General features: G+C 38.0%; 1 protein-coding gene across 2 annotated transcripts in view; it reads left to right on the forward strand.

The window, feature by feature from the left end:
- The window catches only part of LOC144075839 (immunoglobulin superfamily member 21-like), a 182925-nt gene that overhangs the window by 117744 nt on the left and 43384 nt on the right, over positions 1-21797 (forward strand). For both annotated transcript variants that reach the window (XM_077603261.1, XM_077603260.1), the window contains one exon: positions 5102-5220. In XM_077603261.1, the coding sequence (XP_077459387.1) occupies positions 5102-5220 (119 nt within the window). The remainder of the gene's footprint in view (positions 1-5101; positions 5221-21797) is intronic.

The following is a 21797-nucleotide window of genomic DNA, read 5'->3' on the forward strand; positions in this document are numbered from 1 at the left end:
TCAGCGGGAAATTTTAGGTGCGCACTATATTCGAGTACTGCGTTTTTCCAGATTTTTTTGGCCCAAAGTTATACCTGCGTGTTATTTTCGAGTGCGCGTTATATTCGAGTAATTACGGTACTTTTTCCTGCTTAACACAAATGAAAGTCTAATTTCAGGTCGACCCATGGACGGAAAAAAGTTTGTTAATTTTTTTTATTGATATTACACCACTATTTAATTTTTTTAACAATTCCTGAATTGAGTTTTAGGATTTGATGTTAAGGTTCGGAGTGTCGGCTAATGCTAAAATACTGAGTGTCGTTCAGGCAAATTGGGTTTTCAATCAGTTAATAAAATAACACATTTGATTGATATGACAATACTTTTTTTAACCGATTCCTTGATTGAGTTTTAGGATTCATTGTCAGGATTCGAGGTGGTGTCTAACGCTAAAATGTTGTTCAGCTCAGACGACCAGGAAAATTGGCTGTCAGTGAGTTCATAAAATAACAATTTGATTGATATGACAACACTTTTAAAAAATAAAAAAAATTAATCGATTCCTTACTTGAGTTTTAGGATTTGATGTCAAGGTTCGAGGCGTCGGCTAACGCCAAAATACTGAGTGTCGTTCAGGCAAATTGGGTTTTCAATTACTTAATAAAATAACACTTGATTGATATGACAATACTTTTTTTTAACCGATTCCTTGATTGAGTTTTAGGATTTGATGTCAAGATTCGAGGCGTCGGCTAACGCTAAAATACAGCATGTCGTTCAGGTGACCAGTCAAATTTGGTTGTGAGTTAATGAAATAACAATTTGATGGATATGACAACACTTTTTTTAAAACAAAATTTAACCGAGTTTTAGCATTTGATGTCAAGGTTCGAGGCGTCGGCTAACGCTAAAATAGAAAGTGTCGTTCAGGCGACCAGTCAAATTTGGTACAATGATTATGGGTATTTATGAGTGAATAATATAACAATTTTAAAATCCCTTTCAAGTCATCTCACAGGAAAAAATAAGTTGCTAACATTAAATTGTGAGTCCACACCCAAGTTTTGGAGTGAAAGTTAAAAAATGTTGAAATAAAACCAATTTTTTTACCGATTCCTGTATTGAGTTTCAGGCTTCGATGTCAGGCGTCGGCTAACGCTAAAATCACGGCGTCTGGTTGCGCCGACGAACGCGAAACGTCTAGCATCAAAACACCAGGCGCTGAAAATTTAATAAGACGGCCATAAATTGTTGAGCAGTGTTTTAGGTTCAGCTGCACACAAACAAAGTTTTATCGGTCCACACGCCCGACCGACTTTGCGGCTGCGCTCGGGAGGCCCTTTGCGGCCTTCTCGCCCTTCTCCTGGCAGGGGGCGCCTAACCTCACCTTGATGTTCTCCGTCTGGTCTCGGTTGGAATCCGTGAATTCCGCACACGAGCGGGAACGTGGGTATTAGACGGGGATTTTTGGGGGGCTAAAAAACAAAGCGAAGGGGCTACGCTACGTCAGCGTTTACTGGGATGCGGCTAGCCAAGACAAAGCCAATTAGCTCCCCTCCGGAGAGACTCACATTGCTACGCTCATCATTTTATAGTACGGCGGGAAGAGAGACTGTTTTATAGTTTTCCCTGGAGGAAAAGCTTGAGACAATCTCACGTTATGTCTGGAGGTGTTCACTCTTTTTTAATATAGACTTTGCTTTTTCAAACATTGGTTCTTTGTTTGGAAAAAAAGTGTTTGCTTTTAGCATATGTTAGCCCCCACTATGATAGCTACGATTCGTTTGTTATAGCACGCATGAGTTTTTGATTCACAGAATTGATCTGCAAGTCCATAAAATGTAAAAGTAAGTGGCCCAGATTTGACGCCTTGGCTGCCGTTGACGGGGCTAGACGTCCGATTCATTCAAGCTATTTTATGTAATGTACTCATTTGGAAAGATTTTGGTTTGTTTGTTTTCCATCGACATTTTGGTCAGGTTTATTGCATGTCATTTTTATTTCTTGAAAGCAAGTTCTCTATACCAATTAACAACAAAATAAGTTGTTACATAATAGTAGTCACAACATAAATAAGTAGTCAACATAAATAAGTAGTCAACATAGATGAGTGGTCAACATAGATAAGTAGTCTATATAGATAAGCAGTCTACATAGATAAGTAGTCCACATAGATAAGTAGTCCACATAGATGAGTAGTCCACATAGATAAGTAGTCCACATACATAAGTAGTCCACATACATAAGTAGTCCACATACATAAGTAGTCCACATACATAAGTAGTCCACATACATAAGTAGTCCACATACATAAGTAGTCCACATACATAAGTAGTCCACATAGATAAGTAGTCCACATAGATAAGTAGTCCACATACATAAGTAGTCCACATACATAAGTAGTCCACATACATAAGTAGTCCACATACATAAGTAGTCCACATACATAAGTAGTCCACATACATAAGTAGTCAACATAGATAACTAGTTCACTTAGATAAGTAGTCTGCACAGATAGTTAGTAGTCAACATAGAAAATTAGTAGTAAACATAGGTAAGTAGTTCACCTAGATAAGTAGTCTACATAGATAAGTAGTCCACATAGATTAGTCCGCACAGATAGTTAGTAGTCAACATAGATAAGTAGTTCACCTAAATAAGTAGTCCACATAGATAAATAGTCGGCACAGATAAGTAGTCAACACAGATAAGTAGTCAACACAGATAAGTAGTCCACATAGATGAGTAGTCCGCACAGACAAGTAGTAGTCAACATAGATAACTAGTTCCTCTAGATAAGTAGTCTGCACAGATAGGTAGTCCACACAGAGGTAGTCCACACAGAGAGGTAGTCCACATAAATAAGTAGTCCACATAAATAAGTAGTCCACATAGATGAGTAGTCCGCACAGATAAGTAGTAGTCAAAGTCCGCACAGATAAGTAGTAGTCAAAGTCCGCACAGATAAGTAGTAGTCAACATGAATATGTGGTCACCTAAATAAGTAGTGACTAAATGATCAAATCAAGCTAGATGATTTGCCCTAATCAACAAAACCACCAACCATCTTCATCTAGTAGTCATTCTCAAGAGAAAACAGGCCACCGTCTCCACCTTTTTTCACCGCGCGTCAATATCTAGTCATAACGCCAAGGTCCTCGCAATCCCGGCCTCGTTCCCGCAGCCGTTTTCAACCCCGGTGGTGACTCACCCGCGCACGAGTGCGAGCAAACAAACGGCAAGCGAGCTCTTTGGGGATCGCTCGCCACGCGGCGATTCATTGCGTTCCAGGTAACGGAAGGCGCGTGTTTACGGGCGGAGCGAGCTCCCCGGACGCAATTCTTGTCACAATGGAGATGTATTGTCCGCTCCCTCAACATCTAACCACGGGCTATAAATGCTAATTAGGCTGCCTGGGCGCCACCAACTGAAATAGCCCAGGCGCCGGTGGGTGGAAATGGCACATCGGAGGGGCGGAAGACGCCGGAAGAATTCCGAGCACTTTAATTCGGATTTTCTAGATGTCCCTCGGTTGTCACGATGGGTCTGATGCAATTTTTGGGGTGGATTGTTATCGTTCTCTTTCAGCCTATTCGTTCAATAGGATGGTCCAAGTATTTGATTTTTTTAAATCAAGACAATGATTCGACGAATAAAATGCTATTTCTGGAGAAATTGCCACATCATACTTTTCACTCCTCTCGCACATGTGATCACGTGATCAGAAATCGGAACCGATCGTTTTCGGAATCGGGTGAAAAATTTATATTTATTGATGTTTACGCATTACGTATTGAAACTAAATGCCAGCCTTTCAAAATACAGCGGTACCTCCACATACAAGTGGCCCGATATACAAGAAATTTGAGATACGAGTAACATTTCGGGCAAATATTTTTCTTGAGATACGAGACATTGCATTTTTTTCAGTGTTTTTTTTTTTTTCCATTAGTCATTGCGAATGGCGGAGCATGATCGCTAATACGAGAGGAGTATATACTACTTCGGGTTGGCAAGTGGTCATGCGTTATCCTAGTGTGAGGACATTTGTGTGCATCATTTTCTGAATATTTTGAAGGGAAGACAAAAGCAAACAACCCTCCATAGGTTGCATCTGAAAGTCACGGTGGAGGCGGGGCCAAATAGAGCCGACTTGGGGGAAGAAAGGTATCAAAATTTAAAACAAAATTAGTAACAAGTTTAGTGCAAGGTTAGATTCAACTTATTTTTTGAGTGTCTGCATCGTCATCCAAGTTCATTTAAATTAGTTTGTTATGTTACGAGCGCGTTGCCGTGCAAAAAGTCTCCCCTCCGCGAAATCTGTCTAATTTTAGTACTATTAAACACATTTTAGTTCTATTAAACCACTAGTTATTTGTTACTTTGTTAATAGATGGCGAATTAGAACAAATACAAATGTTTTTCCAATCCAATATCCAGTTTTTGGTGTTTTTTCATAGGGTTGGAACCAATTAATTGGTTTTTAGTTCATTTCTATGGGTTACGTTCATTTGAGTTACGAGTAAATCAACATACGAGCTCAGTCCCGGAACGCATTAAGCTTATTATTTTTAAGTTCATAAAAATGTGAAAATCCACACTGAAACTGGTAAGCGGAAGCCACTCTTGCTATTAGGACTTAGCATGAAGTAAAAAAAAAAATATATATATATATATATATGTATATATATGTGTATATATATGTATATATGTGTGTATATATATATATATATATATATATATATGTATATATTTAATGACTCCTTACATTAGTGAACTTAAAATTCGCAGTTTCTGTCTACTTTAAACCTTTCGTTATCATGACTTGTCTTAAATTTATTTATCACACTGGAGTATTTTTTGTCGCGGTCGCTTGTTCGTAGCTGATTTCTGTCCGAAAAGGTCAGCCGAGGTAGGCTCCACTTTCCCTTTGACTCTAATGACGATAATGGCTGTTGAAAATGGATTTTTCAAAAGAGCACGCTGCTCAAGGTGAACTGGATACTTTTGCATTACAGTTTGTGAACTCACAATGACTTTTTCCCCCATTCTTAGATTTAAGGAAAAGCAAAAGTTTTGACTGGAACTCTGTATTTATGTATTTTTATTTTTTTTCCAGACTCCCTGAGGTTCGGATCTCGGACAACGGACCGTACGAATGCCACGTGGGAATCTACGACCGGGCGACCCGGGAGAAGGTCGTCCTGGCGTCGGGGAATATTTTTCTCACCGTCATGTGTGAGTACAAAATTCTTTTTTTTTTTATGTACCGTATTTTCACGACTATAAGGCGCACCCTCAATGAATGACACATTTTGATTTTTTTTCCATATATAAAGCACAATGGATTATAAGGTGCCCTGTCTATTTTGGAGAAAATTTAAGACTTAAGTGCGCCTTATAGTCGTGAAAATACGGTAGTTGTTTTTTTTTTATGTGAAAAATGCCGTACTTGACCCTTTGTAAGACGTAACTTAAACTCGTTTTTGTCGCTAGGCGTCCAATCCAGGTTGAAATTTTGTTTTCGTAGTAGCAATGTGAACGTGCATATATGTATTTTAATTTTTATTGTTTGGTAGCCATTCACTACCAGTTCTCCCAGTTTGAATGAATTGGACATCTACTATCAAACAAAAATCGAAATTATTGGGATCAAAACCAGTGTATTTCCATTTGTATTCATTTTAATGATCATCATTTTCTTCACATTTGAATCACTTCCAATCATATTTGTTGATCAAATATTATTTAAAAAATAAGATAAAAAGGCCACACGCGATATTGTGGTTTAATACAATGACCCTGAGAAAAAAAAATCAACATTCTTAGGGATCATAACCAGCGTGTGCGGTCGATTGGTCGCCCGGACCGCGACAACGGGCGACCAAAAGACCGACGACAAAACAAGGTAAAACAAGACGGTGTACGCATCAATAAAAGGCAACAATGGCCATGAACAGTTTCACTGAGCCGACGTGTGAGTGTAGAAGAGTTTGTATGTACATGCGTTGTCCCTTTAAGAAGCGACGTTAGTCCGTCAGGGTCTTAACAAGTTCTCCAACAAAAAACAATAAAAGTCTGGGAAATTTGGAGCTTTTCTTTAGCCTAATAATTACTAGGGCATTAAGTATGACTAAATAGCAATTCACAGTTTGTATTTAGGGAATTTGAGCAACCATTTAAATGGTCATTATCACTTACCTTCCGGGCGATCAAAAGCCCGGCGACCAATCGACCGTGTACCCATAACCAGTGTATTTCCGTTTGCATTTGTTTTTATTAACATTTTATGCATTTCTGATTGCTTTTATTCATAAAATATAATAAAAAAAGGTGTCATGTGTATACCAAATGCAAATGTTATTATCTTTATGACTCAAAATAGGATCCTGTGGTTAGCCACTTCCCTGCTAAAGCTAATTTTGAAGTATTATGTCCAACACACTAATCTTTGTGTGCCCATTTTTAATTCACAAGGTCATTATTTGTTCAGCCAAGCTAGTTTAAGGTAGCACTTAGCATCCCTGAGCTAAATCCCAGCTCTCCCCGTTCACCATGTCCTCGCCAGGTGCTCCTCAAAGCGCACCTCGATGCCAACGATGGCATCGCGGGGCCACCGAAGCGCCCCCCCGCCACGACTCAACCCGCTACCGAATTAGCGCCCGGGCGGAGACGGAGACGAATGGCCTCTGGCGTTGACGCTAATTGCCGGCTAAACCGAAACAGAATTATTCATAACCTATTACCGTGTCAAGTTCAATCGGAAGTAAAAGAAACGGGGCGGGGGTACTGAAACAGTGAAGGGCGGCGGGGGGCTAAAAAAAAAAAAATCAAACTTCAATTAATAGCAAGTAGTACATGGCGAGTATTTTTAATTTTTTAAAGGCCTTCATAAATAAGAATGATCATTTTAATGAAGTCGTTCAGTCATCCCAATTTTTAAAAACCCTGAACCGTCCGTGGCGCCATTTCGCCGCCGTCCTTCCCGGCCCGAAAAGTTTGAAAAGATTTGACTTCCTTCCTCCCGTGTTCTGACTCCACCCCCAACTTTCCCACCTAAAATGAAATAAAATAAGTCACGGCAATAATGCGGCCCAGGAGCAATAACAATGACTCTTGTGGTGTAATGTATAGACCTTTAAATGTAAAGTAATTAAGATTATATTGGATTTTTTTTTTAAAGCGCACTAATACCCCAGACAGTTCCAGCAACATAATTATGAACATCATTTTTCGACAATGCACTGCACGCCCATAAGTACTGCCGGCTATTATTCGCCATGGCGGCGCATGAATATAAATGAGCCGCGGCGAAATGTTTATTTGAAAGATTCATAAGCGTGTATTGTTTGTGAGCGGCGCGCCAGCTAACGGCTAATTTGACGACCGTTGACGATTGTTTTTTGATTCATTAGCAGAGGTGCTAATCGGCAAAATATCATTACGATTTTGGGAGCCTTTTCCTAGTGGCGTTCACCGGTAATGCGGGCAAAAATAAGGCTCAATATGATATCGAATGCTTTTCAAATGTTTTGTTTTTGTCAATAGTTAATTTATGCGAAGAAATAAAAGACGCAACAAATCAACTGTGATGACTGAATCGAGGATACGGCTTATATGCGCATAAAATAGACTTGAAATGCACTAAACGCCATAACGCAAGACAATGTGGCCGATGCGGTCATTTATTTGAAAATAGAGAAAATATAAACAGATAAAACGCTAAACAAAATGTATTTTGACGTCTATGAATGAAATTCAAGAAAAAAATAAAGTGGATCTTGCATAAAACGGGAAAAAAGTAACTTATATGCGCGCAAATTAGACTTGACATGCACGAAACCGTAAGGTGACAAAGACCAAACGCCATAGCGCAAGACAATGCGGCCGATACGGTCATTTATTCAAAAATAGAGAAAAGATAAACAGATAAAAACGCTAAACACAACTTATTTTGACGTCTATGAGTGAAATTCAAGAGAAGAAAAAAAACGTATCTTACATAAAATGTGAAAAACTCACTTGTGCCTGCCGTTGCTCAATCGGTACTCGGTCGTTTGGTCGCCCGGAAGGTTATTGATAATTACCATTTAAATCATTGCTCAAATTCCCTAAATACAAACTGCAAATTATTATTTAGTCATACTTAATGCCCTATTAATTATTAGGCTAAAGAAAAGCTCAAAATTTCCCTTCAAAGTAACACATTTGTATTCCCTATTAAAACCATCAATATGGAGGTGAAAATTGTGAATCAGGGGGCGGCTTATACGCGAGAAATTGTAAAATTCAGCGATTTTAAGGCCATTTTAAGGGTGTGGCTTATTCGCGGAGGCAGCTAATATGCCGGAAAATACGTTAACTTATTGGTTGACATTCCAGTCCAGTCGGCGTTCATCCCTGAAGACTTTAAAAACCATACTTACTGGAAAAATGTGTGGACGAGAGTCTCGCCTTTTGTGGGTTGGGCGCCTGGAAAGGACATTGATGTGGCATTTGGGTTTATTGTTGGTCCAATTACGTCGGGGTGGGCGTTTTGACCCGTCACCAATCACCTAAAAGAGCTATTCCATTGTGCGGCCGGAGACTTATCCATCTTTATCAAGCTGGGGTCGTAATTTCAGGCTTTGCCGCTGAAAGGAATCAATATGTCTTTTACCCGTGTTGGAGATTGCCTCATTATTTGTTATTACCTCAAGTGATTCCACGCCATGTTGCAAACTGACAAAAGAAAGGTCGTTTCTCTCCCGGTTTGCCGATGCGACCTCCATGACCCCCGGGGGCGCGTCGCCGGCCGTCCGACGACCGCCGCGTCGCCCCCCTTTTTTAAAAAAAAATACCTTTTCGCACGTTTGGGAACGCGGAGACGAGCGGAGAAGCTAATTAGCCGCTCGTCCCGTAAGCGTGAGGTGGGCTTGAATAATTGATGTTCGACTTTAATTAAGAGGTGAGAATATTTCTCTGCTTGTCTATAAATCGGCGGGATTTATGCCGTCGCAGCTGGCCCGGATTCGTGCCTGGACGCCGATTGATCATCGGGGAGGGAAAATGGCGCTTGGCGTCGAGCCGAGGCTTGTTTTTTTTAAGATACTTTTTGATAGTCGGGCCACTCGTTCAAAGCTTTTTTGATATTGGTGCTTTGTCACTCACTTACACAGTCTTACCATCTTTTTTCAAGCGTGCTAGCAGCGTCAAAGTGTACTAAAGTTGTTTTTAAAAAAATCTACAGAGGTACATCAGCTGCATTGTCTTGCGTCATGGCGTCACGATATTTCGTCTTTGTCACCTTGCCGTTTCGTGCAGCTCGTCTTTTTGCGCATATTAGCCTCACCCTCGATTCGGTCAGGTTTTTTTTTGCGGCTTATATCCGAGTAAATACGGTCATTTTTGGGAGGCCAATTCTTTATTTTAACGAGAACAAACATGCGTTAAAGTCAACTAAAGTAGGACCTAATCAAGACTTATTGCTAGCCACTTTAGTCACGTTACTACTTGGATTGGATTGGATAACTTTATTCATCCTGTATTCGGGAAATTTCCTTGTCACAGTAGCAAGAGGGTGAGAATACAGACAGAAAAAGACATTTTAGACGTAAATAGATAGTTAATAAATAAATAAGTGTGTTGCTGAAATATATATATACATACATACATACATACATACATACATACATACATACATACACACACAGATGTACATGCATGCATACGGTAGGTCTTAACACTCAGCCATTTGTTTTGTTAAAGAGCCTGACAGCTGATTATGTTGACCCCTTACTTATTTACTACTACTTATTGATTATTTGTTTATCATGACTTTATATTGATTATCCATGTATTTATTATTGAGTCCAAAGACTCACTTGGACTACTTATTTATTGATTATTTGTTTGTTGTTGTTATTTGTGCACGATGTGGCAAAAGCTTTAAATCTCATGATACTTGTATAATGACAATTAAAGTATTCAATTCAATAGTAAAATGGAGAACAACAAGCTAAATATCTATCTGCTACCATAACAGTTTTTCAGAGAACTTAAGCCTAAAAACAACAACATAACCTGTCAGTGGTCAGAGAGAAACAAAAAATGAAATCACACTTGAGTACTCGTCGTACTAATTTTTAAATGTAAACAAACTATGAAAAAATCCGACTTATAGTCCAGAAAATGCGGAAGTGTTAAAATATATCAGCCGGCAACTTGGCGTAAAACAATTGGGATTTCAATAAGTATCCGCGGAAATAGGTTAAAAGCAGTATGAAATGTCAATTATTTTAACATTTATACTATAAACACACTAATATATCGTTTAATGCAGGTAATACGTTCCAAGCTCTGCCGAAATACGTTATTAACTGCACTTTTCTGGTCTTTCTTCAATATTATTTGGACTTTGAACACCTCTTTGTATGAAATGACTCCAGGTCAATTTGGACAAAATAGAAGGAAGAAGCCGTTTGTGAAATGTTAATCCTAAAATCGACAATCCATTGAAAAGTTTGAGAAAGTCTGGATCACAGACGAGTGTGCCCAGACGACCGGTTCAGTATCGGGTGGAGAAATCCTGGAGGGAAGCTTGTGAGCTGTTTATTTTCTGTCCGCTTCATCACCCCAGGGTTTAGCTCAAAGACAAACATTTAATAATTTATCGGCTCATTCTCTTCTTCCCCTCTGCGGGATTCTGAGCCAGCGCTTTTATTGACGCCGTCACTTTATCTAGTCATTTAAACGGAATGTCAAAATCCGGAAAGAAACGGAGTGGCGGATCTTTCTTCTTTTAGCAAAAAAACAAAACAAAACAAAACAAAAACCACCGGGAGTACGGCGAATACTCAAGTGTGATTTAATTTTTTGTTTGTTTGTTTCTCTGACCATCGACAGGCTGTTGTGTTGTTGTTTTTAGGCTATAGTTCTCGAAAAAAATCTGTTATGTACCTGATAGATATTTAGCTTGTTGTTCTCCATTTTACTATTGAATTGAATTGAATGCTTTAATTGTCATTATACAAGTATCATGAGATTTAAAGCTTTCGCCACATCGTGCACAAATAACAACAACAAACAAATAATCAATAAATAAGTAGTCCAAGTGAGTCTTTGGACTCAACAATAAACACATGGATAATCAATATAAAGTCATGATAAACAAATAATCAATAAGCAGTAATAAATAAATAAGGGGCCAACATAATAAATAAGTAGTATAAGTAGTAAAGTGGCTAGCAATAAGTCTTGATTAGGTCCTACTTTAGTTTACTTTAACGCATGTTTGTTCTTGTTAAAATAGAGAATTGTCCTCCCAAAAATGACCATATTTACTCGGACATAAACCGTATTTCTCGCTAAAAAATGATGACCGAATCGAGGGTGCGGCTTATATGCGCATAAAAAGACACCATGCACGAAACGGCAAGGTGACAAAGACGAAATACCGTGACGTCATGACGCAAGACAATGCGGCCGATGCGGTCATTTATTTGAAAATAGAGAAAAGATGAACAGATAAAACGCTAAACAAAATTGTATTTTGACGTCTACGAATGAAATTCAAGAAAAAAAATGTATCTTGCATAAAACGTGAAAAAACTCACTTGTGCCTGTCACTGCTCGCTCAGGGCGTCGCCATCTTACCATAGTTAAATGTGTTCTGACTGGCCAGACGCGAGTAGCCTAGATGCATGTTCATATTGTCAGTAAAATCGTCGATTTTATTATTAATATTTCACCAAAAAAAGTAAAATAGTGTCAGCACATCCCAATAGTTATTAAGGCTGATCAAAGGTCTTGCAATCGATCATTAAAATATCAGCCTCGATACCTGCGTAGCTCATGCTATTATTGCACCCCAAGACTTGTTGAACACTAGACCGCTACGTACCCACTTCCTGGTTGTGCTTACGTTTATCTACGTGGTGGCAACACCCTTTCGTAAAACATAAAGGAAACGATTGTACATTTGCGATTATGAAATAAAACAAAATTCCTCTGATTTGCCACACTACCTCTAAAAAAAGAGCAATTATGACAGTGACACAAAGAAAAAATGTGCAAGGTTGTTCTCAGCGCAAACTTGTTGGGTGCGCTCTGCAAAACTTTGAGCAAATCAGCACCTCTTTTTTTTGTGTGACAAAGAACATGGTTATAAGAGCGAAGAATCCGCCGTCTTCAAAGTGTTCCCAGGGCCTTTTAAGGCACCGCTTTAGAATAACCTTGTCTTGTCTTTCATGATTCCTTTCATGGTTCCCTCGCTCATCCCGAGACGTGGACGTCTCAGACGGAACGCCATGGCTCCCCCGACGTCTTTTTTTTTTTTTAATTTTTGAAGTGGAAGTTGGCTTCCTGGTGGCACATAACCCCCACCTCCCCCCAAACCGTTGTCCCGCCCCTCCATCAAGGGAGGAGAGTCAGATAAAAGTCCCTCGACCATTTACCTCACCATAACCTTCGCTTGATACCTTGTCGTTTTACCGCCGTAGCCGTAAAAAAAGTGTCTTTCATAAGTTGGACAGAACTTTTTCCCCGATCACATTTTTTTGAACATCAGTTCGAGTCCGGGTCAGCTGATTTTGAGGGTCTGTTGATAGCAAGTACCGATTGGCGGTCCCCAACTTTTTTCTCACCGTGGACCGGTAAAGCTCTTTGTATTTTGTAAGTCCCAAGTATTATAGCAATTATTTATTATTATTATTATTGTTACTATAACAATTGTTCTCACTTCAAGCCGGAGGATGAGATTGAAAACGTTAATATTTTTTACTTTAATGATCCGGCACCAGGTAGCTCGTGGACTGGTACCGGTCTACGGACTGTTGGTTGGGGACCACTGACATAGATGACATAAACATGTGTTTTTTTTTTTGACAATATCCTGTTCCATCTTGAATATTTTGTTGCCAAATACTACAAATCTTCCGTTTACAACGAAAGTCTTTACCAAAATACTAAATACACATTTTGCATCCAAATTTTTAAAAAAATTAAAAATATCACAGATTTTTTTCCCCATCAATTTACTCATTAAAATGTTAATACATTGGCATTGTGTCATCGTGTCCGATTGTCGTCAATGGCAACCAATGAATTTAAAATTAATAAACACATTTTAACAACTCGATCTTTTTCACCCGATTCCGATCCTTTGAAAAAAGAACGCGATCATGCCAAATTCTGATCAATTTCTCCTCACGATGGTCGCGGGGGTGCTGGAGCCTATCCCAGCTGACTCGGTGAATCGCTGATCGGCCAATCGCAGGGCAGAAGATGACAAATCTAATCAAAACTAACCACACTCGTAGCTATGGACAATTTAGCATACAATTAGCCTAGCATGCATGTTTTGGGGATGTGGGAGCAAACCGGAGTACCCGGAGAAAACCCACGCAAGCCCTGGGGAGAACATGCAAACTCCACACAGTGAGGACCGGACTTGAGATCGAACCCCCGTCCACAGAGCTGCGAGGCCGACATGCTAACCACTTTACCACCCAGTTCAGATTTTTTTTTTTTTTTTTTTTTTTTTTTTTTTTGAAATCAATTTAATTAAAGTTCCAAGAGACTAACTCAAGGGCATCTGTGACGGCAAGAGTGTCAGCTAAAAAGCGCGGGGAAGGATAAAAGAAGAGCCACCCACGCGTCTTTAATAGCGTATCCAAAGGACGATTTGATATATTTTTATCTTTGCCCACTTTTTTCTTTTAATTATAACACAACATGATAGGAAATCACCTGTCTGCCGTTTATAGCGCGCTTTTGTGATGAATTTTCGGCGGCCGGCGGTCAATCTCATTTCGGGCGCCGGCTTATCGGGAGTTTGGATTCTGTTTTCTATTCAAGCAAAGATCTTTTATTAAACTGGCAAAAGCAGAAAGTGGCAAAAAAAAGGACTATTGAAATGGGATATTTGGTCCATTGAGGGTTTTTGTTTGCATTATTAGCCTTTTAGGCAGGAGCCATTTACCGTATTTTCCGGATTGTAAGTCACTTTTTTTTTCAGAACTGCGACTTACACATTTTTTTTCTCTCTCTTAGACAAGTGTCCTGCCTGACATCTTGTTTTTATTTCATTTTTAGGCTGTAGTTATCAAAAACATATGTTAAGAGATTGAATTGAATGCTTTTGTTGTCATTATACAAGTCTAATGATATTTAAAGCACATCACCCAGTGCACAAATAACAACAACAAATAAATACCATATTTACTTGCATATAAGATGCTGTGCGTATAAGTCACACCCATAAAATTGCCTTAAAATGGTTGAATTTTACAATTTCTCGCGTATAAGCCGCCCCCTGATTCCCAATTTTCACCTCCATATTCATGGTTTTAATAGGGATTACAAATGTGTTACTTTGAAGGGAAAATCTTAAGAAAAATCATCACGTGCTATTTCTGAGATACTGTATGAATCATTATTAGAGTCAATATCATAAGGAAATTTAAATAAGATGCATTTTAATGACAGAAATGAGAATTTTCTTACCAGAAGTTTAAGATGTTATGACAGCCATATTGCTTATAATGTCAAAATAGCTCAATTCTTTCCATGGTTCATATTTAATTCATAGATGTCAAAACAAATTTTGTTTAGCGTTTTATCTGTTTATCTTTTCTCTATTTTGAAATAATCGAGCGCATTGTCTTGCGTCATGGCGTCATTGTCTTGCGTCATGGCGCCATTGCGTTATGGTGTCTCGTCTTTGTCTCCTTGCAGTTTTGTGCATGTTATCTTTTTATGCGCATATAAACCGTACCCTCGATTCAGTCATCATTTTTTTTGTCCGACAAATGCGGCTTATATGTGAGTAAATTTGGTAATCAATAAAAAAAAGAAGTCACATAATAGTAGTCACAACAAATAAGTAAGCAAGTGCACAAATACCAACAACAAACAATCAATACATAAGTAGTCAACATAATAAATAAGTGTACTCTTGTTGCCTTATTAGCGTATACATGTTTATTTATTTATAAAAAATTGCCCTCCCAAAACTGTGACCCTTAAAATAGCAAAATAATGTAACGTTAGTTAGCAGATATATTCTGGCTTCCTTCAAAGTAAAATTTATTCATGTCATCTTTTGTGCTAATCTTATTTTGTAAATATGGATATATTCCATTTTATAAATTGTATGTATTGTATTCACCTTATCATTTCCCCGGTCCCGGTTAATGAGCAAAAAAAGTCATAGGTTGCAAATACAGTTCCCCCCGTGAGCGGATTAGTTTTTAATATTTAAATTTTTTTTCCCAATGTTTTTGTGTCTTCTTTTGGCCAATTTGTTTCGTTTTGACTCTCGGGAGTTGCAGCTGAAAATTAATTAGCATTTTTCCATCTCTGGCATATATTCATCTTTGCAAGCGTTCATTCCTAATATTTGAACTCCCGTATTTTTCCCACTGTAAGTTTGTTCTTGCAAAATTCTTATCACACCAGCTAATTTGAGCCATTTTAATTGTGTCTTAAAGTCTTAAACACATCTCTCGTAATGCTACTTAATGAATATAAAAAAAATACATTATTATGTAATACACTAATATGTAAAAACACTAATTATTTTCCCTTTTTTTTTGTCTCTCTCACTTAACTGTGACTACAGTGGCATTTTTTATTTGATCAGAAACCAAGAAAAAACATGTAAAAGTAACAATGCTAGCACGGAGAACAACAGGCTAACTCCGGGGCGGCTCTCAAGCCGCATGCGGCCTCCAGCCATAATGATGCCGCTCTTTTTTTATCATATTTTGTATCTACTGTGGGTCTTTGCCTCGTTTCATATTTCTCTTATATTTATTGTCTTAAAACTATTTATTAGGTCCCATTAAAAAAAATTATATTTAAATAATGGGCCGGCCCGGTGGGTGAGTGGTTAGCGTGTCGGCCTCACCGTGGGGGACCGGGGTTCAAATCCAGGTCAGTCCACCTGTGTGGAGTTTGCATGTTCTTTGGCGTAGGTTTTCTCCGGGTACTCCGGTTTCCTCCCACATTCCAAAGACATGCAAGCTAGGCTAATTGAAGGCTAAATTGCCCCTAGCTAAATGTGATTGGATGTTTGTCTCCCTCTGGCCTGCGATTGGCCGGCCACCAATTCAGGGTGTCACCCGCCTCGGGCCCAAAGTCAGCTGGGATAGGCTCCAGCACCCCCCGCGACCCTAGTGAGGATAAAGTAGTTCATGAAATGAGATATTTACATAATATGGCTTGAAATGTGTGTTCTGGGACCAAAAAAAATGAAAATTTCAACATAATAAATGTGTCATCTGCACTAATGACTTTGAAAAATGACAAAATAAGAAAAATAAACAAATATCAAGACTGCACATTTTGCATCCCCTGCAGACAGCGATAACGTCGTAAAAGATTTAATAAATAAGAAAAGATCACAATCACGAGAAAATAAATCAACGTTGCAATTTGTGTCGCAACGTGGCATGGCAATAATATTCAAAAGAAATTCAAGTAAAAATTATTAAAATATTTATCATCCGCACAGAAGCGCACACCAATTTACAATCACGCGAGCAATGGAATAAATATGAAATAATGAGAAAATAAATCAACACTGGGCAAATTAGCTGTTCATATATAGTCTATAAAATTGAAAATAGAAAAAATAATAAAATATAGTGTTATAAAAAAGGCTAATCAAAATGTCATGGACTTGTTTGGGAAAGGGATTTAATTAAAAAATGACAAAAATAGTGATCTTAGTCACCACTATAGTTATTGTATTCACAGGGTATGTGTTGTGGTTGTTAGTATTAGTAGTATATAATTAATTGACCAATTAACAACGAATCGAGTCATAATTAGCAAATTAATGTTTTGCTAGGCGACTTGTTTACAAAAATTTCTGACATTTGTTAAATGTTCTGATTTCAACTTCCAAAATCAACATTTTTTGCACGGCAACAAGCTTGTAACATAACAAACAAATTTAAATGAACTTGGATTACGATGCAGACACACTCCAAAATAAGTTGAATCTAACCTTACACTAAACTTAATTCTAATTTCGTTTGAAATTTTGATACCTTTCTTCTCCCGGGTTGGCTCTATTGGCCCCGCCTCCAACCTGACTTTCAGATGCAACCAATGGAGGGTTGTTTGCTTTTGTCTTCCCTTCAAAATATTCTTAAAACGATACACACAAATGTCCTCACAATAGGATAACGCACGACCACTTGCCAACGAAAAGTAGTATATACTCCTCTCGTATTAGCGAGCAAGCTCCGCCATTCGCACTGACTAACGAACAAGAAAAACACAGAAAAAATGCAAAGCTCCGCCCAGTGCTCGTAGACACATTACACCAGGGGTGTCAGACTCGGGTTGGTTCGCGGGCCGTGTTAATGTCAACTCGATTTCAAGAGGGCCGGACCATTTTAGATATAATATTTAGATTTTTTTATAAATGGATTAAATAATAATAATAAAAATAATCGGACATATGCCCCTGTTGTCACAACACAAAAAAGCCTACTTGTCATCACACGCAGAAACTGCGTGTGACGAAATTGATGGTGCTTCTCCATAAGCTACGTTTACTCGGCAAAATGGCATTCTGCTATTGTGGATACAGGTCGCTTACCTCTCGCTTACCTCTCACTGTCTTCCACTTACCTTCCTTCAAGTCAGCTAGTAATGGAGGAAGAGAGGTGGGGACCAAGTCGAACAGTCTGCAGCAGATTGAAGAGGATAGTCCAAGGTGGGAGAGTTTGTCAGTCAGAATGTCCGGTTTTATGGTGTTGAAGGCTGAGCTATAGTCAATGAAGAGCATCCTCACGTAGTTCCCATGGTGTTCCAGGTGGCTCAGTGCTGTATGAAGAGCAATGGCAATAGCATCATCAGTGGACCAAAAAAAGCCCTGAATGTTCAGTTTTTTATAGATCTAAAACAATGTTTATTTTAGCTTTTTTTATATATATTTTTTTTAGATTTTACAAAATGATTTTTGAACAAAAAACTGAAAAAAAATGGATTAAAAATTAAAATTATTGATTTAATAGGGGGAAAATCAGAAAATGTAATATACATCTATACTCTTCATTTTAATTTGATCCTAAAACAGAAAGTCGGCACTCATCATTTACTTCCCCGGGCCACACAAAATGATGCGGCGGGCCAGATTTGGCCCTCGGGCCGCCACTTTGACACATTACACGATGCTCGTATATCAAAATTTGTCTCGTATCTCAAGATAAATATCTGCTCAAAATATTACTCGTATCTCAAATTGCTCCTATGTCGGAGCACTCGTATGTCGAGGTATTACTGTAGTCTAAAATAATACATTTGACTTTTCCGGGCCACCAAAACAACCCATAATCCGTCCCCCTTACCGCTGCTTGGACACCTGTCGTCCATCCGAGCAGTTGAATAAAAATGTCTTCCGTTTAACGCCCTCCAAATGAGACTTTCTCCATATTTATCTGGCAACCCTCCATTGCAAGCTTATAGCTGGAATGATTATTCTGTTTTTTTTTTATTCTTTGCTCTCTTTTCTCAAAGAGTTTGCAGAAAATGGCCGCCCCGCCGACATACAGTACGCCGCCTCCCCCGTGTGTGCCAAAGTCAATATGTTTGTCAGATTGCCCCCCAACCACGGCAAACGCGCTCTGTAAATGATTCCCTGTTTTCCGTATAATGAACTTTCTCTCTGGTGACTGCCCGGCGGCGCACCAGCGGTTTTTTTTCTTTTTTTTTTTCCGTCTTATTGTGACTGAACGTCCGCGGAATCGAAACGGGCGCGCAACCCGACTTACAATTAGAGCGGAGCTATTTCAATCCTAGTTTTTTTTTCAAATTCCTTTTTTTTCTGCTTTGTGCGCCGCCTCCACCGAGACGAATACGCCGTCAAATTTGTTAAGACGCTACAAACGAGGCGGCGGCTATTAGTTTTCATCAAATCGTTAAGCGGATGCTTTGTCCGAAATCGTTTACAATCATTCCGTTTATTTTCTGTCTCGTAATTTCTCTTCCGTGGAGGTTTGACGTGTTTTTTCGTTCAAATTTAACATGTTTTCAAATCCACGGATGATTTATTTTTTTGTCTTAGAGTAAAAACTTTGTAGTTCGACAAAGTACGTTAGCAAGTTAGCCCAAAATGCTATATTTTTCATAATAAGAACTTGTCTCTACTGCCGTGCTTCTGTACTTTTTTTTGTTTAGCTATGGGAATATATTTTACAGGAAACAAAAAAAAGATGGGTAATTTATTCCGTGTTATCTCGCGAAAGAGCATTTAATAAATCTGGATGTCACTTGCATGGCTTGGTTAAAAACTAATACATTTATGGAATATATATTACATTTCCCTGTCTTGTGAATATAAATGAGCTGTTCTTTTAGTCATGAAACATCAACAAAGTAGAATAGAAATGAGTTCATTCAAATAAAAATGAGAGGCAGTGGGATGGGAATTGAACCTTGTGGGACACCGTTTCAAAAGCATTCAAAATGAAGACTACTACTACTGGCGCTGCGATATATATATATATATATATATATATATATACACGTACACACATATATATATACGTATATATATACATGTGTGTATATATAGATAGATATATACATATATACACATCTATACATATATATACATCTATACATATATATATATACATATACACACACATATATACACGTACACACATACACACATATATATATACGTATATATACATGTGTGTATATATGTATATATAGATAGACATCTATACATATATATATATATATATATACACATCTATACATATATATATACATCTATACATATATATATACATACACATATATATATATAAATATACACACACATACATATATACATCTATACATATATATACATATATATACATATATATACATATACATACATATATACACATAGATAGATAGATAGATAGATAGATAGATAGATAGATAGATAGATAGATAGATAGATAGATAGATAGATAGATAGATAGATAGATAGATAGATAGATAGATAGATAGATAGATAGATAGATAGATAGATAGATAGATAGATAGATAGATAGATAGATAGATAGATAGATAGATAGACACATATATATATATACACACATATATACATATATACATCTTTTTATACATATACACATACACACACATTTACACAGCATTTTTTGTGACTTATAGTCTGCTAAATGTTTTATCTATTGGTTTAGCAGCGTCTTCTTTGTACTTTATTACTTTAAACCCGTACAGTATTTGAAGCTAATATTCTAGATCGCATTCCAAGGTTACGTCTCTCGATCGGGTTACCTTGAAACTCGACGTCTAAAAACTATCTGATGGCGCCGCTAAGAAAGCGCCGTCGTATTGTCGCAACGTTATCTACGGATGGAGGGAAAAGGGGTGCCGTGCCGCCGCGTCTCATTTGAGCTGGAAGAAGCCGCCGATAAATCATCAGTGGAGGCAGGAACAAAAAGCATCCATTTCTACGCCACGTCGAACTTCCCTGCTGCTTTGCATTCCTACGTCTGTCGGGAAAATGGAAAGGTGTGCTTTCGCATGGAAATGCGCTCGGAATAATCCATTTACAGATGGCGCTCCTTCACTCCCGCGTTCTTTAGCATTTCTTTCTTTTTGTTTTGCCGTTTAGCGGCACGTCACTCTAGTTTTTGGAACAAAAATCTTGTCTCCAGCCCAATGTTTATTGGTCCGCACAACAAGTTTAAATGCAGCCTATGTCGCACGTCTCCGTTTTAACACTAGATGGAGCTAGTTGCTTAAACTGCAGTTCGTCATTAACAGGGGAGCCCAAAACCGGACTAAATTTTGAGATAAATGTGTAAAGATAAAAAAAATTGCAGTGTAAAGTACTATACATGTATTTTTAATGCGCTTCTATCTTTTGATCATTTAGTTTGTTGTTAATTGGTTCCAAGACTTTTTTCGTAACTTGAAAATTTCGTAAGTTGAGGTGTACTTTATATGTAAATTCTGTAATTTGTTCCACAGTCTTAACACAACGACCAACTAAACCCTTAAAAATTGGTCAAAGTGTCCCAATTTTGTATGAAAGATGTGAGGAAACACTCAAAAATGAGAGAAAATTATAAGGAAATAATTTATTAATGTTTTAAAATAAATAAAGCATATGAAAATATGCCCTGCACCTCTCAAATATCTCCCTCCGCGGCCGTTATAGATGTAATACCCGTGTTTGTCCGCCAGATGGTGGCAATAGCCCATTCTACCAGGGTTAAAAGCCATCCACTTTGTAGTAATTTTAGACTTTTACGTGCGCCTTATGTGTGTGTGTAAAAATATGTGCCACTTTGCATTTGTACGGGTTTTAATCGCTTAAGGGGAATTCAAAATAAAATAATGGATAAGGAAATGCATTTACTTTTTGGGGGATTACATATCTCGAGTCACTCGTTTGCATATAAAAAAAATTCGTAACCTGAAACTTTCGTACCTAAAGGCATTCGTAAATAGAGGTATGTGTAGCGGGGAAAAAAATGCTCGTAATTTTCCTCCAATTTCTCGCATTTTAGGACACTATTATGTCAAGGCATTACTGTAATTCATTGTTTTCTCAGTGATAAAGCCCCGCCCATTTTATATCTGTCAATGCAATGAATGTTTTTCGTATCTTGAGTCATTTGCATATAAAAAAAAATTGGTAACCTGAAACTTTCGTACCTGGAGGCATTCGTAAGTAGAGGTATGACTGTATTTTAAAATATCTTAACATTTGTTTCATATATAAGGCGCACCTGATGAGAAGATGCAGCAATAGTAGTAGTGGTTGTAGTAGGAGGAGGAGTTTATAG

The sequence above is a fragment of the Stigmatopora argus genome, chromosome 6 (assembly GCF_051989625.1).
Source record: "Stigmatopora argus isolate UIUO_Sarg chromosome 6, RoL_Sarg_1.0, whole genome shotgun sequence".
NCBI lineage: Eukaryota > Metazoa > Chordata > Actinopteri > Syngnathiformes > Syngnathidae > Stigmatopora > Stigmatopora argus.